Source organism: Notamacropus eugenii, chromosome 6 (genome assembly GCF_028372415.1).
Source record: "Notamacropus eugenii isolate mMacEug1 chromosome 6, mMacEug1.pri_v2, whole genome shotgun sequence".
Taxonomy (NCBI): Eukaryota; Metazoa; Chordata; class Mammalia; order Diprotodontia; family Macropodidae; genus Notamacropus; species Notamacropus eugenii.
In genome coordinates, this window is record NC_092877.1 from 313,152,293 (window position 1) to 313,170,647 (window position 18,355).

At 37.8% G+C, this 18,355-nt stretch overlaps 1 protein-coding gene across 1 annotated transcript in view; it reads right to left on the minus strand.

Annotated features, from left to right (window-relative positions):
- Nucleotides 1-18,355, minus strand: part of ABCA12 (ATP binding cassette subfamily A member 12) — a 227,690-nt gene that overhangs the window by 197,968 nt on the left and 11,367 nt on the right. The window contains exon 2 of the mRNA XM_072617503.1: nt 15,817-15,910. Within this exon, the coding sequence (XP_072473604.1) occupies nt 15,817-15,910 (94 nt within the window). The remainder of the gene's footprint in view (nt 1-15,816; nt 15,911-18,355) is intronic.

Genomic DNA, 18,355 nt, shown 5'->3' on the forward strand with positions numbered 1-18,355 from the left:
TGGGGATAATAAATACCACCTACCTCACTAGGCTATTTTGAGAATTAAATGAGGTAACGTATCTAAAGTACATGGAAGGTATTTAGCAAACTTGAAGGTGATTATAAATGCTAACCCTCTAAAGGGAGAGGGCCTGGATTTAAATCCAGTCCTTCTATGAGACCTTGGACAAATAATTTTGCTACTCTGCCTGTTTCCTCACCTGTAAAAAATGGAAAAGTTGGATTATATCATGTCTAAAGTTCCTTTCAGCTCTAAGTATATTCACTTTGCTTCAGTATCTTATATAGTAATTTGTTCAATATCCTTCTCATCTTCCAAAAAATTGGTCACTATAGACATGAACCCAGTTTGCCTGTGTCATTTAGCTTAAAAATTGCATCCCCTGTGGATTACTATACTCTTTGACATTTGGGAGTATTAGTTATTAGAAACTTCATTTGCAGGTGTTTCTAAGTTATTAAGAGAGAAGTTTGAGCCATGTATGAAAACAGGGATACTCTTTAACATATGTTTCTAAAATGCTGATCATGATAGTACCTCAGTCAGTTAGTTGATACACATTTGTAAAGTGCCTTCTATGTGCTGAGCACTGTGCTAAGCCCTGAGCATATAAAGAAAGACAAACGATAGCTCCTGCCCTCAAGGAGCTCACAATCTAACAGAAGAGAAACAGCAGACAAACAAATACACACAAGCAAGCTATATACAGGATAAACAGGAAATACTTAAGAGAGTAGGTGCTGGAATTAGGAGTGGCTGGGAAAGACTTCTACAGAGTAGAAGGTGAAATTTTACTTTGGACTTGAAGGAAGCTAGGAGGGGGAAGTGAGGAGGGAGAACATTCCAAGCACAGGAGAGAGCCAGAGAAAATGTCCACAGCCAAGAGATATAGCATCTTGCTCATGGAACAGAAAGGAGGCCAGTGTCACTGAACTGAAAAGTACATGGTGGGGAGGCATACTATGGTATAAGAAGACTGGAAAGGTTGGGGGAGTGGTGTAGGGAGAGGTTGTAAAGGGCTTATAATAAACATTTAAAAAATGAATGCCCTTTTTACTTTAATAGCATGTAATCACCTCCACTAAAAAGAATGTTAGCCTTTCTCTGGTAAAGAGCCAAAGATAAGCATATGATAATAACTTACAATCCTCTATCCAGAACCAGAGGTATGCAAACAAAGGAACGGAGCATGTTGGGGGATGAAAGGGTTAGAGCCCTGGGACAAATTCCCATTCTGTCTCCCAAAGAATCACTTTTTCATTTGGGAAAATGAGTTTAAATTCAAAGTTCACGTCCATTTTCCTCTTTAGAGAGTTAAGCATCAGAGAGTTACTTGAGTGCAACAAATGGGGAAAGCTTTTAATGCAATAAAGTTCCCATGCAAACATAAATATTAACGGACATTTATGTAGCACTTTATGGTTTTCAAAGCCCTTTATATACATCATCTCACTGAGGCTGATGACTCCTTGTGAGGTGGATATTATATGCATTTGCATTTCAGAATAAACCAAGACCAAGCGACATTAAGGATTTGTTCATGATCACAAAGCTAGTAAGTGTTAGAAGTGGGAGTCAAACCCATATCTTCCTTACTCCAACTCCAATAGTCTATATACAATTTTTTATTCTGCACAGACAACCAGAAGCAAAGACATGTATACTTCCTAAAATACACAATCATTACACATTCATCAAATACTTATTGCCTGCCTAGGCAGGCTAAGCAATGTGTGGAATCCAAAGAAATAAAAGACACAGCCTTTGCCCTATAGACATTTACCATTTAGTCAGGGGAATAAGCTGTATGTAGCCAAAACAACTAGAGGATAATATAGTGTGTCATGTAATTGACTATACAAGATGTAAATATTATAGAAACTCAGAAAAGGAAAAATATCTTCATGTACTAAGGAAATTAGGGGAGACTTTACAGTGAATATTGTTATTCAGCTGAGTCTTAAAGAAGCAGAAAAATAGAACTTGCAGGAAGGTGAAAAGAGGCATTCCAGAAAAAGAAATAATATGAGTAAAATCATGGATTCTGGATGATGAAAACATCTGACTGACACGAAAAGTTTGTGTTAGGGAGTAGTGGAGGTTGGATAGGTAAAGTGGAAAACCTTAAATTACCAAAATAAGGAATCTTGACTCAATGGAATAGGTAATGGGAAATAGGGAACGAGACAATGAAAGCCGTACTGTTTTGAAAAAACAGACTAACATAGTAGCAATATACAAGATGGAAACCAGAGAGAGAGCATTTAGAAGGCTACTACAGAATCAGGGAGATGAAGACCCTGATCTGAATCATACTTCGTAGGAATAAAGAGGGGAGAAATATCGGGAACAAAACATCAACAGGGCTTGCTGGCTAAATGGATATAGAAAAAATGATAAAGGAAGAAAATAAAAAGTGACCTCATGATTGGAGCTTAGAGAAAAAAAAGAATCATGGTACTAGTTTTTTAAAGAAAAGGAAACTTGGTTTTAAACATGGTAAGTTTGAAGTACTAGAGAGAGCCTTTAATTCTTCACTGAAAACATGGGGCGAGAGAATAAGGATGGAGAAATATAGTTCTGGAAGTCAGCAGCAGAGAAATAATCACTGGAGATGATCAAGAGAAAGAATGATGTCCCCAAGGGAGTGGCCATAGAGAAAGAAGGAGAGATAGTCAAGAAATGAGTAATAAAATAGTTCAGGGACAGGAAAGGAGGGGAAAAAACAGATAAAAGGAAAACCAGAAAAAAAGAGATCAGGAGAGATGCTAAGACACAAAGGATAGTAGTTTATAACATCTAAGCTAAAAGATGAAGATGAATAAAGATTGAGAAAAGCTATTAAATTTGGTTACAAAACCCAGGCATAGCTGCTTCCAGGCATCAGCTTCCTTAACTGTAAAAGGAGAGGGTTGCACTAAATGATCTCCAAGATCTCTTCCAAGTCTAAATCTATGAACCCTCTATTATAAACAACCATGATTAATACATGTCTGTGAATAGAGGTCTATAAAATCTCTTGAACTCTTGCTACGTGTAAAAAATAGTTACTGAAGTTTCAACTCCAGCTACTGCTTACAGAACTGCTGGTGAAGGTTCTGTCCCTCAGAACTGAATGCTGGTATTTCCTATTTATGTTGTGTACCAGTTGGGCTGCAAGTCCAACATGTCAGTATTCAATGAATCTTATCTGCACTAGGTGTGAAATAACAGTTATGTGTGAGTGTTAAGACATTAATGTTCCAAAATATGGCTGCTTTTGAATCTTGGGATGAAAGTTTCTGAATAGTACAACAAAATGTGCAAAAGGAATATATTGATCAGTTATTCTTTTTTCCCAGTATTTATCCTGCTTTGTTTTTCACTCTAGAGATGCTTATGCTTTTGGGAATAGTAGCACTTTATATTGTGGGGGTTTTTTTACATTATCTTCTTCCTTCTAAAATGATTATATGTTTTGTTTTGTTTTTTAAACTAAAATAATATTTTGAAAATGTTATATCCATCCTTTGAGATAAGTAACAACTGGGGTGTCATGAAACTGGAATTTGGAATCACCACTAAAATTACCTTCAACAATCTTTATTTACACCTAAGATTAATGCTACTCTTACTCATTCATTTTGGACTTTAGGTAAGACCTAATAGAAAATATATGTAAACACTGAAGAAAATCTGATTACTCGTTATTCTGGGAGGTTAGGGTTATTACCCACAGTTATCACAGAGTGTGCAGTAACCCAAGAAATGAATCTGCCAATGAAATTCACTGCCCTAGATCATATACCTTCTGGATTAGGTATTTAATGCCAACTTTCCACATAAAACTAAAAATAAATCAGTAAAGACATTAAGTTTCTGCATGCCTTGAATTAAGCTTACAAAACTGTGTATCTTTTTTTTCCTGGCTTTTTGGGAGTGGATTTGTTTAGCAAGCTATTTCAAAAGTAGCTAATAAGAGCTAATTAGATTCAGAGGAGGTAAGCAGGTTCTCTCTAAGGTTATTTTCAAAATTTACAGAAATCCTTACCAGGATGAATGGCTTGCAAGTAGGATACTGAACTGCAGTGCTATTGTGGTCATGAGAACTCCCATTTCTATAGCATTTTCCATGTATAAAAGGCTTCGATGTAAACATTAACTCAATGAGAAGCAGTTTAGCATGGTGACCAGAGTTCTGGACTTGGAGCGAGGAAGATATGAGTTCAAGTTATAGTTCTGATACTTAGTACTAAGTTGTATTAAGTTGATACTTAGTATTAAGCTGTATCACCATGGGTAAGTCATCTAACATTTGCAAGCCTCTGTTTCCTTATCTGCAAAATGGGGAGACTAGTATCTACTCATAAAATTATATATGAAGGCTTTAACGATTCCCCCAAGCATTAATGACCTCCCCACCAAACCAATTTGTGTTTAATTATTTTGTACACATTTGAATTCATGAACTTTATATTTATGATATATGTGTGTATAGTATATGTACATCTCTGGCATTCAGTCATTCAAAAATGACTGAATAAATTCTGGTATATGAATGTAAAGCAATATTATTGTGTCATAATATATGGCAAGCAGGATTGGGTAAGCAGATGAAGTCACAGAACCCTGAAGCATGAAAGTGGTGTTATAATATATAACTTTTCACATGCATATTTCTTGTAAATCCTAAAAGATTGATTATAAGTTCCTTGAGGTCTGGAAAGGAGTATTATGTTCTCTGTATCCCCCATAGCACTTAGTATTTACTTGCAAAACACAAGAATGAATCACTAACCCAGTGATAACTTTTTTCATTGGGAACAGTAATTCCAAATCAACGAGTGATTAAAATTAGGAAAAATTTGTCTGTTCCCTCAGTACTGCTGAACTGGAGATATACTCACTTCTGCGTCTTCATCTGAAGAATATGAAAACTCCCTTAAATGAAAAAAGCTTCCCCTGGATATCTGTTATGGTTATGATGCCATCCTGGAGCTGAGGGGTGGGGGAACATCCTGGCATTAACCTTTGGCATTGATGACAATCCAGGTAAATTTTGACCACTCCCTTATAGGCTGCTCTGACACAATTTTTCTGTCAGTATGGAGTCATCCATCATCACCACACCTGGTGGCATCTGCTGAAGAGTTCTATCTCTGATGGCCATCACATAGCCAGAAGGAAGCAAAGAACTGAGGCAACTGAGGTAGTAATAGATGTGGGGGTTTTAAAAAAGGTTTATTCAAGTGTTTTGTTTTTACATAACACACATTTACAGATAACTACTCCCACTTGAAAGTCCATGCTCTTTCCACTGTCGTGCTCAAAGCTTTTCAAAATGGCTAGGAATAATCAGAGTGTTTCCAAAGCTGGCAGAGTCATTACCAACCTCAGGCTCCTAGATTCTAGAAAGCTCTGCCCTCTTCCACAACCTCATTAATAACGTTAGGAGAATGTTGCAAATTGCTGGGGATTTTTGTCTTGTTCCTCACTTAGATTTTGGCAATTATTCAACTTCCCCCAGCTAATATAAACATTATTTACGTTGGCCATAGCTTTGAGGCCCAGAGAGAAAGAAAGAAAGAAAGAAAGAAAGAAAGAAAGAAAGAAAGAAAGAAAGAAAGAAAGAAAGAAAGAAAGAAAGAAAGAAAGAAAGAAAGAAAGAAAGAAAGAAAGAAAGAAAGAAAGAAAGAAAGAAAGGAAGAAAGAAAGGAAGGAAGGAAGGAAGGAAGGAAGGAAGGAAGGAAGGAAGGAAGGAAGGAAGGAAGGAAGGAAGAAAAGAAAAAGAAAGGAAAGAAGGAAGGAAGGAAGGAAAGAAGGAAAGGAAGGAAAGAAAGGAAAGAAGGAAGGAGGGAGGAAAGGAAGGAAGAAAAGAAGGAAGGAGGATAGATAGATATGTGTATTATTTTATCACTTATTATATTTAAAAATTCATTAACACCTATATTCAAAAGCACAGATGAAAAGCTAAAATTCTCAATATTACATCATTTCCCACTCTTTTTTAGATAACAAATATTTTCAAGAATCTCTCTCAACTGATATTTAATCAAATCCACATGAACAGAAATATAGAATCCTGCTCAGTGTCTTGTCAGCATCAAATCTGAACGTGTTGCAGGTATGCTCAGTTACATCAAGGCTGCCATTTCTGAGGACTCTATACCAGAGGTTAACCAGAGAATGGCAATGGCAGGGATGGCAGTGGAGCTGAACATGCCTCCATTGTCTAGGGGAAAGAAAGGATCTTGATCTGGTAGCAGATACCTGGGCTTGTGTCCTGGTTCTCCTGCTTACTAGCTGTGTCTAATCCTGAACAAGCATCAGTTTCCTCATCTGTAAAATATGAGGGTTGGAATAGATGGTTTCTAAGTTCCCTCCCGGTTCTAAATCTATGATCTTATGAACTGTTCTGCACCTTTTAGGGTTTTTTTTGTTACAATAAGTTCTTTGTCTTTAGCATTACATTTCCCATCATGCTGGGCAGCTAGGTGGTACCATAGTACATTGAGCACTGGGTCTGGAATCAAGAAGACTCATCCTTCAGAGTTCAAATCTGGTCTCAGACATTCATTAGCTGTGTGACACTGGGGGAGTCACTTAATCCCGTTTGCCTCAGTTTCCTCATCTGTAAAATGAGTCAGAGAAGCAAATGGCAAACTACTCCAGTATCTGTGCCAAGAAAATACCAGATGGGATCATGAGTTGGACACAACTGAATAACAGCAGCCCTCCAAGTTATGTATTTCTCTCTGACATAACTGAGTGTTAGGATTTTGTTGTTTTTGGTGTTCGTTTGGGATACAGGAAAGTATTAATTGATTACTCTTTTGGACTTAGTGACTAATATCTGGTGTGCCCATCTGTACTATCTAAATGAAGCCCAGAATTTCAATGAAAGAACTGCTAGAGAAGGCTACTCTTCCAGAAAAAAAATTTCATTGAAGGCTAGATAGCTTGAGTCCCATCCACATTCCATGCTTACATATTCCTTCTTGCTGCATGGGTAGATGAAGAACAGAAGTCTGGTTTTAAGCCTCATCTCTGAAAGTGTGGCCTAACGCTGGCCTTGAAACCAGGAAGACGTGGGTTCAAATCCATTTTCCGACATACGTTGACCATGTAACCCTTGCTTAGTGCTCTGGGCAACTCTTTAATACCTTAAAGTTGAAGAGGAAATGACCTGTCATTGGTAGAGCGAGTTTCCTCACCTGAGAACTGCTTATTCTTATAAAATCACAGATCCAGTCCCTATCCCTGCCTTGAGTTTTAACAAGCTTCATATTGTTATGAGATTATGGGTATCACTAGTGCCAAACATGCTACCTGCAGCGCTGCTGCTGACAGAACACACTAATCCTGCCCGTTGAATTTCAGCACTGTTCCAACATCTCCTGGATTTTCACAGACAAAAGCCAGATAGTAAAGTCTCTAATGGATTCTCATTGACAAGAGCCAGAAGGTAAAGTCTCTCCCACACAAAAATCTTTCATGTGAATGCACAGATACTCATAGTAGAAATTCCTAAGGGCTTTGCTCCCTGTTCCCTTTACCCAAACAATGGCATCACAGAAACCTCAGAAGACACAGCAAGGCTTTATGTGCATCAAGGAAGTAAAGATGAAACTCAAAGTAATATCATAGACTCCCTCTCTGGTGATCCTCTGTCTCAAATTCCTATTAGGTTTCTACTGTCCAGCACTGGGTAGGTTCCTGGAAATGGTCATCCCTTTAATCAGAGCCCAAAAACTATGTTCCATGTTAATCAGTAACAAGAACTTACTGAACTCTTCTGTGTACTCACAGGCAACTAGGTGGCACAATGGATAGAGCACTGAGCCTAGAGTCAGAAAGATTTGAGTTCAAATCTGACCTCAAACACTTAGTAATGTGACCTTGGGCAAGTCACTTCACCCTGTTTGCCTCAGTTTCTTCATCTGTAAAATGAGCTGGAGAAGGAAATGGCAAACCATTCCACTGTCTTTGCCAAGAAAACCCCAAATGGGGTCATGAAGAGTCAGGCATGACTGACCATTATGTCTCTGTACTCAGCATTGTACCAGGAGTGTGCACCCAGTTGTCTCAGCCTAGATCTTCTGTGGGCATGTGACCTACCTGGAACTCAAGAACTCTGATGAACTCTGAGTACCAATTGAAGCATAGTTTTTTCAATTACTTTATTTTTCTTGCTTTTTTTTTTGCATGACTTCATATATATAATTAATATTGTATCGCTTGCCTTCTTAATAGATGGATAGGGGCTAGAGGGAATGAGTAAACTTGGAACTCAAATTTTGAAATGTTAAAATAAATATATAAAGTGTCATTTCTTTAAAAACAAAAGAAGCTACTAATCCATTTGAAGGAACAAAACTGACATGTAGGAGACCATCAAAAGAAGAATGACGTGAAAGAGAATATGATCAATGGATAAGGAATACAATGTCAAAAGTCATAGTGTAGTAGAAAGAACACAGGCCTTGAGATCGGAAGATGAAGCTCACTCTGTCACCTTGGGAAAGTCTCTTTACCTGCTTCAGTTTCCTCCTCTGTAAAACGGGGGTAGTAGAGCTTCCATTATATATTGCATAGTACAACGTGTACTGTAAGTACACCTAAGTACATTATAAATTTAGCAAAGGAGGAAAAGGAGTTCTCTGGAAGGACAGATAGGATTTAGAAAAACAGAAAATATGAGAGTTGAGGTAGCATAAAGAAAAGAAGACAGTTTACACTGAACATTGCATGTGTTTGAAACATCAGTGAGGCCAGCTAAAGTGATGGGTACATGCTGTGGGGCTGTGGAAACAAAAATAGATGGAGTGTATGCAGACCATCAAGGCCTAAACAAAGCCAGTCCAGAGAGTTTAAATTTGATGTTGTAGGCAACAATGGGCCATTTGGCTTCTGAGGAAGGGTAGATAACATGATAAAATGAGTGTTTTAGGAAGATTGGTCTTAGTTTTGCCTTTCTATCCCTGGGACTAAGCACAGTAACTACAGTTATGTGCCTATTAGCGCATATTTAGTAAGCATAAAGCAGGCACTTCTTAACTACTAGATGAACGGGACCAAAAGCAATAGAGATGGTAGATTAGATCAGAGAAAGATTACTAAAGAGATGCATTCGGAGGCTATTGCAGAAATACAGGCAAGAGACCTGTGAAAGGATCATAGATTTAGAACTGGAAGGGACTACAGAGGTAATATAGACCAGTTCAAGAGGGATTTCATTGTGATTTCATTGGCTTAGGGAAACCCATTCTACCAATCTAGTTCATAATAGTCATTTTGAGGAAGAAGAAGATGAGGGCCAGAGATGTTAAGTGATTTGCTCAAAGATGGTATTTGGAAGAGCTCAGGTTCAGACTCAGTTCGCTATCTTTTATCCCTACAGCTTCAAGTAGATTGGAGCACAGGCTGGAATGCCAAATTCTTTCTCCTTCTCTACCAGGGAATACTCACAATGCATGGAAATATGATGAACTAGAAGATACAGTGGCTAGAACATGAAACATGCAGTCAAGAAGACCTGAGTTTGAATCCAACCTCAGATACTAGCTATGTAATCCTGGGCAAATCCCTTAACCCCTCTCTGCCTCAGCTTTCTCTTCTGTAAAATGGAGATAAAATAGTACCTACCTCTCAGGGTTGTTGTAAGGATCAAATGGGATAATATTTGTAAGATACCATGCAAATCTTAAAGTGATATATTAGTATTTTTAAAAAAGAAAAATATTACCTTTAGTCCTACTCTCTTTGATAAAGCTAAAAATTGATTGTGGGCGCCTTTATTTCTATTATGAAACTATCTGCCCAGGAGAGGGGTCAGAACGTTCTAGATTTGAATTCCATGCATCCACATCCTCTCCTCTTTTTTCACCACTAAATAGCACATAAGAGGTCATAGTAATAGAATAACCAAACATAACCTCTCTGATATGGTTTTTCTAGTTTCTAGTTTACACAACCCATCCAAGGTGTAGACGCCTCATTGTTCAGCACAAGACGAGTTGGTAACCACCTCTTAATCATCCATGGTGATGTGGGAGGGATAACATTTTTTGGATCTCCAAACCTCCAGTTAGTCAATAGCCAACTAATACTTTGGTTCTCCCTCCTGCTGCCTCCAACTTGACACGTTATGATTGCTACTACCAAGAAGTAAAATCAGTAGATTAAATCTTCCTTCCACCTGGTGCCCACCCAAGGTGGACATGTTCAACGAATTATGCAGCCTACTAAAGACTACCAGGAAAAAGAGAGAAAAAAAGAGTATCAAAAGGCCTGGATAATTCCCAAGTCTTGAGTACCACTATGGGTACTCAAATCTCTGACTAGCACAAATCAAAAGGTCTTTGAATCCCTAATGACAAAGGCCAGAACATGTGGGGCTAAGGTTATATACCAGGAACATGGGGAAATCTCACAATTTCCTAAGCTGCTGAGTCACACCAGGATGGGTGGCAACGCTACCCCAGAGACAATCAACCTCTGAATAATTAAGAGTTACTTAAATGCTTTTTTGTGTGGACATACTTGTTGATCAGACATAAATGCAATTCAGGGGAAATCTCCCAGCCTTAGGGTGCAGCTGTTGTTTTCATTCCAAGAAGGATCCCAGGGTCCAAGGAAGGCGGCAGCTGCCTCCATTTCCCTAAACAGAAGTATCAGCTCTTACAGTATGTCTCTTGACTGTTGACAAGTCACTGCATGTGGTGAGTACAAGTGGTTGGACCATTTTCAAACTCAGTGCCTCTGCCAGGTTCTTCCCTATGTGTCCTCAGAGCTTTGCAAGCCTGCTTGCCAGGTTTGGAAAGCTGGTATACTATGCTTGCTGGCACTGGTTTCCAAAGCATCTCTCACAACCCAGAGGGTATATGGAGGATACACAAGATATGGAACCTGTTCAGAGATGAAGTCAAGGGAGGCAATGGCATAGACAACACCACCCTCCAAGTGAGAGGATCAGGATTCAAATCTTTCCTCTGTTCCTTATTGATCTGATCATCTCTATAATCCCATGTAGTAGAAAAAACTTCAATCAACAACTGTACTTTTCAACCACCTGACTTTTTCTTTCAGATCCCTACCTCAGAAATCAGATTCCCAAAATCATTAAATGAGAACCAGAAAGACCCTCAGAGGTCAGCTAGTCCAACTGCCTCATTTTACAGCTGAGGAAACAGATCTAGTGACTTGCCTGATGTCACCCAGATTGTAAACTTCAAAGCCTGGATTTAAATCTATGTCCTCCAGGTGCAAACAAGAGCTCTACCCGCAGTCCCATGCAACAGAATGCCCTGGGAAAGAATTAATTAGAGTTACAGATTTTATTTGTACAAAACAACTTATCATTCTGGCTACTTCTGGAACAGAATATGTGCAGATCTCTCCTCACATAGTCTGGGCCACTAATGCAAGGTTGCCACTTTATCTAAGGGTTAAATTCCATTTTTCTAGCACCTAGATGGCTTTCCCCCAAATTCTAGTTAGAGGTTTAACTACCCTAAGTCTGTCATTAATGCACTTGGTCCTATAGCTATATTCAATTCAAACTGAAAGTAAAATGAAATAGGATACTACAAAGTATACTGAAGTTTGATAAAGCTCTGTGAAGTTAACCACACATCGGCATTTAATTTACAAGTTCCTTGATGAGTCTAAAACTCGAGACGTAATTTAGATTGATAATAATAATCGTCATTTATTTAGTGCTCTAAGTTTCACAAAGCACTTTATGAATGTTAACTCAACTCCCATTTGAGGACTGATCACCTTATAATTTCGTACCTTCCCACACTCAGAGAAAGATAAGACACAACTCTTTGCTCCATTGTGTCATTTCTTGATTAAGACAATGAGAATTGTACGGTATTATTTTCCTGATTTCTAGCTCTTAGCCTATATATTGTAATAATTTAAGCTACATAAGATGAGGAATAAATTCTTATCTTATTGGTTTTTAGCAGTACTACTATCATTCTAAAGTAGAACAGATGCTCTAGTGGGGCATCAGAAATCAGGCATCAGAATGTGAGTTCTCCAACTAAATGGGGTCCATTTTCAAGTTACTTTTTCCAGCTTAAAGAAAAAAAAAACTTTTAGAGCATTCTTAATCTTACCAGGCTTTTGTACATTTGTTTTCACTTGTGTCCAACTTTCATGATCCCATTTAGGTTTTTCTTGGTAAAGACTGGACATTTCCTTCTCATTTTATAGATGAGGAAACTGAGGCAAATAGGGTTAAGTGACTTGCCCAGGGTCACAGAGTTAGTAAGTGTCTGAGGCCCATTAGAACTCTCCAAGAGAAGTCTTTCTGACTCTGGGCCCAGCGCTCTAACTACTTTATCACTTAGCTTCCCATCTTACCAGGCACTTCCACAGAAATAAAATTAATATTAGTATTTTTAAAAAAGAAAAATATTACCTTTAGTCCTACTCTCTTTGATAAAGCTAAAAATTGATTGTGGGTGCCTTTATTTCTATTATGAAACTATCTACCCAGGAGAGGGGTCAGAACCTTCTAGATTTGAATTCCATGCATCCACATCTTCTCCCGTAATAAAATTAAATGAAAGTTATCCACACACCAGCATTTAAATTATGGGTTCCTCAATGAGTCTACAACTGGAGACATAGTTTAGGTTAATGATAATAATAACTAGCGTTTACTTAGTGCTTTAAGGTTTACAAAGCACTTTATGAATATTAACTCAACCCCCATTTGGAGACTGATCACCTTATAATTTTGTAACTTCCGACACTCAAAGAAAGATAATAGCCACACAACTCATTATCGTTAGATTATAACACTGGCATGAGGAAGGATTATTTTCTTCTCATTTGTAGACACCATACACACACACACACACACACACACACACACACACACACACACTGGCACTTCCTATTAATTGAAGAACTTCCTAGCTTATAAAAACATTGCCCTATTTTTTTTCATTCTTAAAAGCAGTGACTTCAGTAGAGCATCACGGTCATGATCTTTCCCTCTTTCTCTCCACACATTTCTCCAAACTTCTAAATGAGACAGACTAATTTAAAAACATTCACTCACACATATTATTTTCCTTTCTCTGACTTATGAGCTGAATTCCATACGATTAAAAATTCTCGCAAAAAAAGCAAGAAAGTCAGAAACAATTAATTGGTTCAAGTTCTTGTAGCCCTCCTCTTCACTTTATTAACAAATTGTAAAATTAGCTTCTTAGACTATAGTATTAAGGGCTCATCTGTCATATGTGTTTGTTACCTATATCAAAAATACAAATTTTAAATTTTTTATGTGAATTCCATGTCCAGCACAGTATCTGAAATTTAAGCAGTATACAATGGTTAAAAAAGTGAATTGTAGAATTAGCAAGTCCATTGGACAATAGATTTATCCTCTTTTGCCAAAACAAACCAAGTTAATTCCACCCTATTCAGGTATTAAAATGCTTTCCAATAATTTGTTTTCATTTGAAGTATGCAGAAAATCAAATGGTTCCATTCATTCGTATTCCTAAAGATAAGTATTTTTTGTTCTTAAAAAAAAGAAAGCAAGTGCTATATCTGCCTGTTAGATTCAGGGCTTAGAGACACAATTGTCATTTCATATAATACTATTCGATGAACCAGGCTTCAGATTTTATGTCATGGACCTCCAGAGAGCCATGCACTAAACAGGTCTACAAATCTATAAGTAAGCAAACATGCTGAATTGCACACATATACACCAACGGTTTTCAAATTTGTGCAAATGACATTGTGATTAATAAAATCTAGATTCACAGGATCATGCATTTAAATCTGGAAAAGCTCCTTAAAGTTCATCTAGCAAGCATCTTCATTTTATACATGAGGAAAATGGGGCCCATGTAAGTTAAGGGACCCCACAGAGTCAATAAGAAGCAAGGTACAGACCTGAACTCAAAACTTCTAACTCAAAGCCCAGTGCCTTTTCCCAGAATAGCATGTTTCCTCTTATTTATATTTTCATGAAAAAGTCTGAGCGATCTTTGACAAACCATGGCTGAGATGGACTGTATTCATTACAAAATAGCATAAACTGTCATCCTGAACATTTGATAAAATGTTCTCATCCCACTGAAGTAGCTTAGTTGGTGATTCTAAAATACATTTTTTTATCTGAGAAATAGTGAAACAAATACACAATACATTAAAGGATCTTTCCAAGTCCACTAATCTTTCCATATTCCCATCATGGCTATCATACCAATCTACACACACACACACACACACACACACACACACACGCACACGCACACGCACACACGCACACATGCACATACACACAAGATGGTGATTATTTATTGGACAAAGAGGTTCCACTAAATTTGCAAGTTCTCAGTCTAATTTGGAACACAATTTCCTTTACTTACAACTTTTTTTTAACTTTACAACTTTTAGGGGTCACAGTCATGGGAAGAACAATATGGCACAATAGAGAGGATCTTTGGATTTGAAAACTGAGAACCTGGGGTCCTGATCTCAAATCCTGGATCTGTAACTACCTTGACTTTTAGTAAATCACTTAATCTTGCTATAAAATGAGGGGATTGAACTGGGTGGTCACCAAAGTTTCCTTATAGCTCTGTGATCTTAATATGAAGCAAGATACAAGTCACTTTATATGCTTTAAAGTCTGGTAAGAGAATTGGCTGTAGTTAGCTAACTCTAAGAGAGAAGATCCACACCAGTCAAAGCTTGAGTGGTAAACATATCTTTAAAAGTATTATTTCTCTTGGCATTAACTAAGAATTTTATGAACCTCTTTTCTCCATATTTTCTTTTCAAATGTCTATAAAAAGGACTAGAACAGAAAATAGTCACAGACACCTGTGGGAAAAGCCCTGACCAGGCCACTGAGTCCTTTGATAACTCTACATTTATATTTCTCAAAACTTCATTTACAAAAAATAGAGGTGTAACTAGGATGCAGTGATCAGAGCTTTGCCTCAGGGCACTTCCATAGAAGGGTTGAGGTAATTGCTCAACAGAGCCACCCTCCAGCTCGACAAACCTGCACTTCATTGTCCTCCACTAGTCCTCACCGTGTGATGCAGCTATCCTCCCAGTCCCTTACACATCCATTAAATGGCCACACCCAAAATTGCTTTTCCTTGGTACCCTTCTTCCAGGCTCAGTCACGTTGCTTTGCTTCCTCCCCAGGGTATTAGGAACAATTGGCCGTGTTGTAGGGTCACAGACCAGACTCTCAGGGAGACAGACTGCCTATGCTTCTGTCACAAACTAGTCTGTGTGCATACTAAACCCCCCCACCCTGCCCCATTCACCTCCTCCTCTCAGCCTACACACTCAATTTTCACCAACACAAATATTCTTAATTATGGCTCTAAAATCAAGAAACCATTGGAACAATCTGAATGCTGTCTGCTGAATCTTTCCGGATACTACTTTATTTATTGCAAAAGATAGGAAATAATCCTTCTCAGGAATTCTGAATCATGTTTTACAGGCCAAGCTGAATTTCAATTGCACATGTCTAACAAATGAGTTAAAAATTTTACAACTAAAAATAAGAAAACATCTTGGATCTTTGTGCTTTGCCCTTCTTCCTCAGTCCTCCCTCCACCAAGGATGATAAATATTTCTACGGCAACTTTCTAGACCATTTGAAATAACCTGAGGAAAACCACAGTTTATAAAGGAAAAAAAAAAAGCTTAAATGAGATTTAATTTCCAAAGAAGTCAGCTTAAGAACAACATGCTAAAGTGGTATAGAAGTCATGAGAACTGGAAATCAAATCCAGAAGATATAAAAGAAAACCCAGATGAAGTACTTACAGGTTGGTTTTGCTATCGGAGGGAATTTCGTCCGGGTGATAGCCAAAATTATGAAAATAATGACGGGCCACAAAATCAGGACAAGTGACCAAAGCTGTAAAACAATATTTTAAAATGTTAATTATTGACGGACCACAAAACCTGACTTGGACTAGATATACTGTACTATAATCTTCCTACCATGGGCTAGACATCTGCCTGCCTCCAACCTGTAATGAATTATTAATGGTCAATAGGTGGGAGCCCTAAAGTATGTAAATTATCCTTCCAAAAGGGTATAAAGATGACCACAGTCCTGTCTAGGACAGTGAAGCTTCTCAAGGGAGAGAATTATTTCAAAATCAAGGTGAGATGAGTCATTTTTTTCTCCCCATGCCAGGAAGATTCCCTTTGGAAGACACTAACGACTTGTGGTTTTTATAGATCTATAAAATTAATAACAGGGAGCAACAGAAAATGTGTTTACAGAAAAGATTAGCTATAGTGCAGAAGCAGATATAGAAACATAGGGGAACTATAAAAAATACTTATTTTGCACTGCCCTAATAACTTGCTAACACATCTCTCTGCTTTTAAACACGACAAATCCTTCACTTCTCTTCAGAAGTAATATTTCTAATGTATAGTTCGGATGTCATATCACTCTCTCACACAAAGTCCTTCAATCACAACCCATGGCCTTGTAAATAAAATATAAATTCCTTAGCCTAGCATTCAAGGCCTTCTACAATCTGGTGCCATACTATCTTTGCAGTGATATTTTTTAATATCCTCTACTTCATAGTCAATGATACAGCATTAGCACAGTCCTAAGAAAGCTCAGCTGGGAAGTAAAGAAAAAAAACCACCTTAATTCTAGTGTAGGTTATGCAACCAGCTGATTGTATAACCTTGGTTCAATTTCTTCATCTATAAAATGAGGGATTAAAAATAGCTGACTAGCACCCAAGGTCCATGGCGGATATGACATTCTATGATTCTAATTCATTTGACCAAAGTTATATTCTGAATTAGAGTCATAGGTGAACACTGTTGAAGAGTTCGAATGTGATATAGTATAGAAAAGCAAGATTGAAAAACTATGAAATGTGAGGTTCTTGAGAGTAGGGACTGTTTAATTTGTAGATTTTTTTATCTCAAGTGTCTAATGCTGCGCTCAATGTATTATTGTGATCCTCTAGTCATTTCTTGCACGTCTGACTCTTTATGACCCCATTTGGCTGGAGTAGTTTGCCATTTCCTTCTCCAACTCATTTTACAGGTGAGGAACTAAAGCAAACAAGGTTAAGGGACTTGACCAGGGTCACACAATAATAAGTGCATAAGGTCAGATTTGAATTCATGAAGATGAGTCTTTCTGCCTTCAGTCCTGGAACTCAATTCACTGTGCCACCTGACTGCCGGTGTATTGTAGGTGCTTAATAAATGCTGAGTTAATTTCTAGAAAATATTGACCACCATCTTTGCTCAGACCTTGATGAAGACAGTCTTTGTAATATCAGTGCTTCCAGTTCAATGTCAAATGCTTCAGTATCAAAACCAGATATGCTTTTATCAATGGAAATGACATGAAAGAAACACATTACCACCTGCTTTGCCACTGTACCTTTTATATACATAAAGTAAGTAGAGGCAAGTAGAGTCAGGTTGGGGGTAAATGGGAGTCTGAAAGGGGAGATAGAGAATTCAGTCTAATCAGTCAAGTTTGTTAGCAAACTTTCGATCAATTATAAAATGATATGAGGATATTATTTGTATAGTTAAAACTTCATATGCATGAAAACTTTGTTTTGTTTGTACATTTGTATTTTTTTTATACATAAAACCTTTCCATCTAATCTGCAGCTGAAGTTTTCCATATATTTGTCTCCTCATTGGAATATGAGTTCTTTGAGAGTAGGGACTGAGCCTTACTCTTCTATTTGCATCCTAGCACTTAGTATAATTCTTGTCATACACTAGAAGCTTAATAAATACTTCATTCATTCATTCTTGCCTACCTTCCATTTTGGGGCAGGTAGGTGGTGCAGTGAATAGAGCACCAGTGCAGGCGTCAGGAGGACCTGAGTTCAAATCTCACCTCAGACACTTGACACTCACTAGCTGTGTGACCTTGAGCAAGTCACTTAACCCCAATTGCCTCATCCTGGCTCATCTCCAGTCATCCTGATGAATATCTGGTCACTGGATACAGATGGCTCTGGGGGAGAAGTGAGGCTGGTGACCTGCACAGCACAGCCCTCCCTCACTCAAAACAAAGTCAAGTGCAAGTCATGTCATCATTTCTCTGATGGCATGGTCTTCTTTGACCACGAAGGACGAACACACATCTTCCATTTTACCAAGAAATCTGTACTTATCCCACAAGGATTCTCAACATATTGTCATTCCTTTAACATTGAAACATTTAAGTTCTTTTAATTTGTGTGTGTTTGAAAGTTTTCTAGTTTTATATTATATATGGCACCTACTTTTACTTAAGCATGATGAAAAGTGTCAATGGCCTCACTTTAATGAACCTCTGAGAGTCAGCACAGTA